Source organism: Caloenas nicobarica, chromosome 1 (assembly GCF_036013445.1).
Source record: "Caloenas nicobarica isolate bCalNic1 chromosome 1, bCalNic1.hap1, whole genome shotgun sequence".
Taxonomy (NCBI): Eukaryota; Metazoa; Chordata; class Aves; order Columbiformes; family Columbidae; genus Caloenas; species Caloenas nicobarica.
The window spans coordinates 87984200-87988250 of NC_088245.1; the positions used below are offsets into that span (position 1 = coordinate 87984200).

The following is a 4051-nucleotide window of genomic DNA, read 5'->3' on the forward strand; positions in this document are numbered from 1 at the left end:
TCTCCAAACAAGGCAGCCGATGGTGACTTTGTTTCTCTTGTTGCATGTGTTAGCACAGAGTTTTCAGTTTGTATCCTGTGTCATTTTGTCATTTTGTTTCATTCATTAAGCGCTTCTAGGATATCAGTGCTGTCAGCTTCACTTCAGGGGTTACTGTTCTGGTTTGGGCCCGTAGGAATAATGCACTAGCACTAAAACTATTTGGCTACTGCTATTTTTGGAAGTGCGGGCCATAACTAAAGTATTTTTTTTTTTTAGCCGTTTCTGCCATCTAGTGCCCATCTCTGTTCATGCATTTAGACTCAGGAGACCGCGAGTCTTAATTCCTTAATTCCCCTAAACTAAACCTAGAGGCCACATTCAGCAGCCTGGTGAAGGAACCTGTTTTTTCAGAAGCAATGAGCTACTCCGACTGGGTCCAGGGGTAGAATGTGGTTTCCAAAGTTGTGGCCACCAGGATTTGTGTTTTCAAACTCCCTTTTTTTTTTTTTTCTTTTAACCAGCTGTGCCATGGCTTTAATCAAATATTATAATCTGAAGGCCTTACAGTTAAAGTTGGATTGGTTCTTCCATGGTGTAATTAAAATTTGGGCCCATGCTGAGCTGGATATAACAGGTCAAGAAAAGGGCTAAAATAACTTGTCGACCACCATGCTCCTTGGGGTTATGGACTTTGACTGTGCTCTCTTAAGCCCAAACTCCTCTTCCTCATCAGCAACAAGTAGAAGTGGTGAAACCAAGTTTTTATGTAGCAATGTCACCTGTAAGTTTTATTTGCCTGCCCTGGCAAAAGAAAAACTGAGCAAAAACACTAACAAAAGAATTGTGGCATTTTCCCCAACGCATCCACACAGTCATTCCGTCTCTGCTCACACTAAGCTGCAGGCCCGTCTACCTTTCCGCAGCGGTCTGGATTACCTTTGTGTTTGATGAGGAAGGGTACTGACGCCTTCGTGCCAGATGCTTGTTCTTGCACATGAGATCTGGGAAGAGAGAAATAAATTCTGCAATGTACCCCCTCCTGCCAGGATGTTGAGGGACACTTTTTCTCTCACCAGGCTGCAGGAAATAAATCTCTCTTCTCACGGCTCTCTTACTTCCAACCTTTCCAGCATGGATGGAGAAGAAGCGGGAATACCTTGCAAAGCCAGGAGCACTTATGTTTGCTTTTGGGGGAGCAGAAAAAGTGTCAAGAATAAAGAAGTTCTGCTGTTTTCTTTGATGAAGTTCATACTGTTTTTCTTTAGGTACAGTCCGCCCTCCTTGTGCTGGGCGCCCTCTCTTCAAGATGGGCCAAGAAGAAAATAACCTGGTAGGTGGCCTGTAGGAGCCAAAACATATCCAATTTACCCATTTGTGTGTGCATGTCTCAGAGCCCAGGCCTGTGTGTTTTCCTCCTCCTGTTGCCTGTCAGCACACACACTTCAGATACTCACTCATTCCTGCAATTGTGTTACCACGTTTGGGGCTACTTCTCCACCCCTAACTCGTGCATTTCACCTTGTTTCATTTGGTGTGTTTCAGGCCCACCAGTGTCATCAGGACCAGCACAATGCTCTGTGCAGGTGTGAGGCAGATCAATATGGGAAAGCACAACACTGACTATGGTGTGAAGGGGTTAGCCATGTATGCCATGTGGAATATTACAGCAGCAACACTCTGTTAAGCATACAACTACAAGCGACATAATCACAGATACATCTCATTGTGCTCTCGCAGCGTTCTCTAGGCGGGGATTTACAAGCTGTTCCCCCTCCACCAAAGCAGGTAGGCTGGAGGGAAAGCTACCTCAGCTGGACGAAACCAGTAGCAACCTAGTAGCTTGGTCTAGTGCAATGGAGTCTATGAAGAGTATTGTCCAGTATTTCCTGCTGGGCAGAAAGGAGAGATTGGGACATTACTAAATATAAATAGCAGGGCACTCTGTCACATAAATACTTTACATGTTCACACCCTCGGCTGTACACATGTGCAGGATGCTGGGGCTTTTTTAATTTTCCCCACAACCATACTTTTCCCAAGTGAAACTGTGTACCTTGCTTTTGTAGAGCTGAGAGTCCTGATGCACATGGTTACAGATCACATATACTGGATAAAGAGGGAATATTATACATAGTGGGAAAGAGGAATATTATACATAAATGTAAAAGCAGAGTATAGTGGATTGCCTAATGCCTCCCATAGTCAGCTGAGTTGCAGTCTGGCAGGAGAAGCTTACAGAGGCAAGGCAGCATGCAGACTTCTGCTTAAGCCCCACCAGAGGAGATCTTCACTCATCCTTCTGGGATGACCCGGTTTCAAGAAAGCAAATGCAAATTCAGTCCAAGGCTCCCCAGACACACTCCTTCCTCTGGAGGCACGAGTATGACCCTGCCAGCGCTAACAGTGCAGTGTGGTGGGGCTGTGTCACAGGAGCATGTCTTTGTCGTCTTTCCCATTCAGAAGCAAGAGGTGAGCAAGTTCCTCTCGGGGGGCTGATGTGCTTCTCATGATCTTCTTTCGTTAGGAATGTACCGTGTTCTCTGTGACAGAGCCACCTCCAGTGCCTATAAAATTTCGGGAGTTAGCTGACAGCAGAGGAGGGTCCACCTCAGCGCTTGGTACCTCTTCTTTGGCGTCTCCCACCACTGACTCCTGTGAGCTGCTCTCCGGGCTAGAAGCTGCCTGGAAACCGGGCTCGGCGCTGAGGGGCTCACTGTTCTGCAGGGGAAGCAGGACCCGGTGCCGCATCAGGCTGTCGTCGCTGTTCTGGGCCTCCAGGGAGTTCCTGCGCTTGGCGTTCCTGTTGGCCATGGCGTTCTTCTGCGGCTCCTCAAAGCTCAGCGACAGGGTGACCGTGCCGCTCCCGAAGCTGACTTTCTGCTTGCAGCCACGCTGCTGCTGGCGCTGCCGCTCGGCGGCAGCTGGTAGAGGAAACGGGTCTTCATGGTTGCTCTTGCTGCTGATGGAGGAGGAAGGTGTGGAGCCGGTGGAGCCCCCCAGGCTGTTGGAACGCTTGTGTGACATGTTGCTCCGTCTCAGCGTAGCCCTGGCAGCCACCTTGAAAGCGTGGGCGGCTGTGCTGCAGCGCACCTCCTCGATTGTGTTGCGGGAGGGCTTGAAGAGGATGGTGTAGACTTTGTTGAAGAAGATGCAGGCCAGGAGCCTGAAGCTGGCAGCCAGTATCGCAATCACCTCCACGGCAGAGACGAACGTGCCGTACGTGCTGGCATAAGCAGGGATGAAGGAGATCCAGACGATGAAGAAGATCAGCATGCTGAAGGTGATGAACTTGGCCTCATTAAAGTTCTCAGGCAGCTTTTGAGACTTGAAGGCAAAGAAGAAGCAGATGGCCACCAGGAGGCAGGTGTAGCCAATGAGAAAGCTGAGGGCCATCAGGGAGCCTTTGTGGCAGGTGATGAAGATAATCTCATCCTCCAGTTCATGGTTTCGGTAACTGGATGGTGGGGCTGTGTAAAGCCAAATCACACAGATGACAATCTGCACGAATGTACACAAGAAAACCAGGAGGAACTGGAGGTTGAGGCCCCACTGCTTTCGGTGGAGGCTCGTGGGGATCTTTGCCTCAAAGACAAGCAGGACACGGTTGGTTTTCACCAGGATGCAGGAGGTGACAAGGGGCAGGTTTGCCATGGCTCTCTTATGTCAACAGAGGGGGCAGATCACTCTCTGGATTGATGGTCCCAGATGCTATCTTGTTTTCTCATTCATTTTAGCTTTTCAGATCTTTCAATTCTGTACAGAGAACCTCCTCCTTTTTTAAATGCAAAAGAAAATTTTTTGCGAAGAGCTAGTACTAGCTGCAGCTCCCTTTTTAATCTCTGCTTCAGGATTTCAGTCCTCTAGATTGCATCAGCATAAATGCTATACAGCTGGTGTATTCTTCAAGGTCTAGTCAACACAGTGCAGCTCAATGCAGGTTGATCAGATGAGCATCTACACTTTTTTCAAGGTACGATTTGCTGTCAGTACAGCCTCTGTACTGTCTGAAAAAGCTAAGTGTGTCCTTAAGCTTAATTAATTTAAAGCCAGCTCAGATATGACTAAGCAA

General features: G+C 48.2%; 1 protein-coding gene across 1 annotated transcript; it reads right to left on the minus strand.

Moving 5' to 3' along the window:
• Positions 1 to 2502: 2502 nt before the first annotated feature.
• LOC135990190 (extracellular calcium-sensing receptor-like) lies at positions 2503 to 3633 on the minus strand. The gene has a single exon (XM_065637699.1). It carries the CDS (start codon positions 3631 to 3633, stop codon positions 2503 to 2505), a length of 1131 nt encoding a protein of 376 aa, XP_065493771.1.
• Positions 3634 to 4051: the final 418 nt, after the last annotated feature.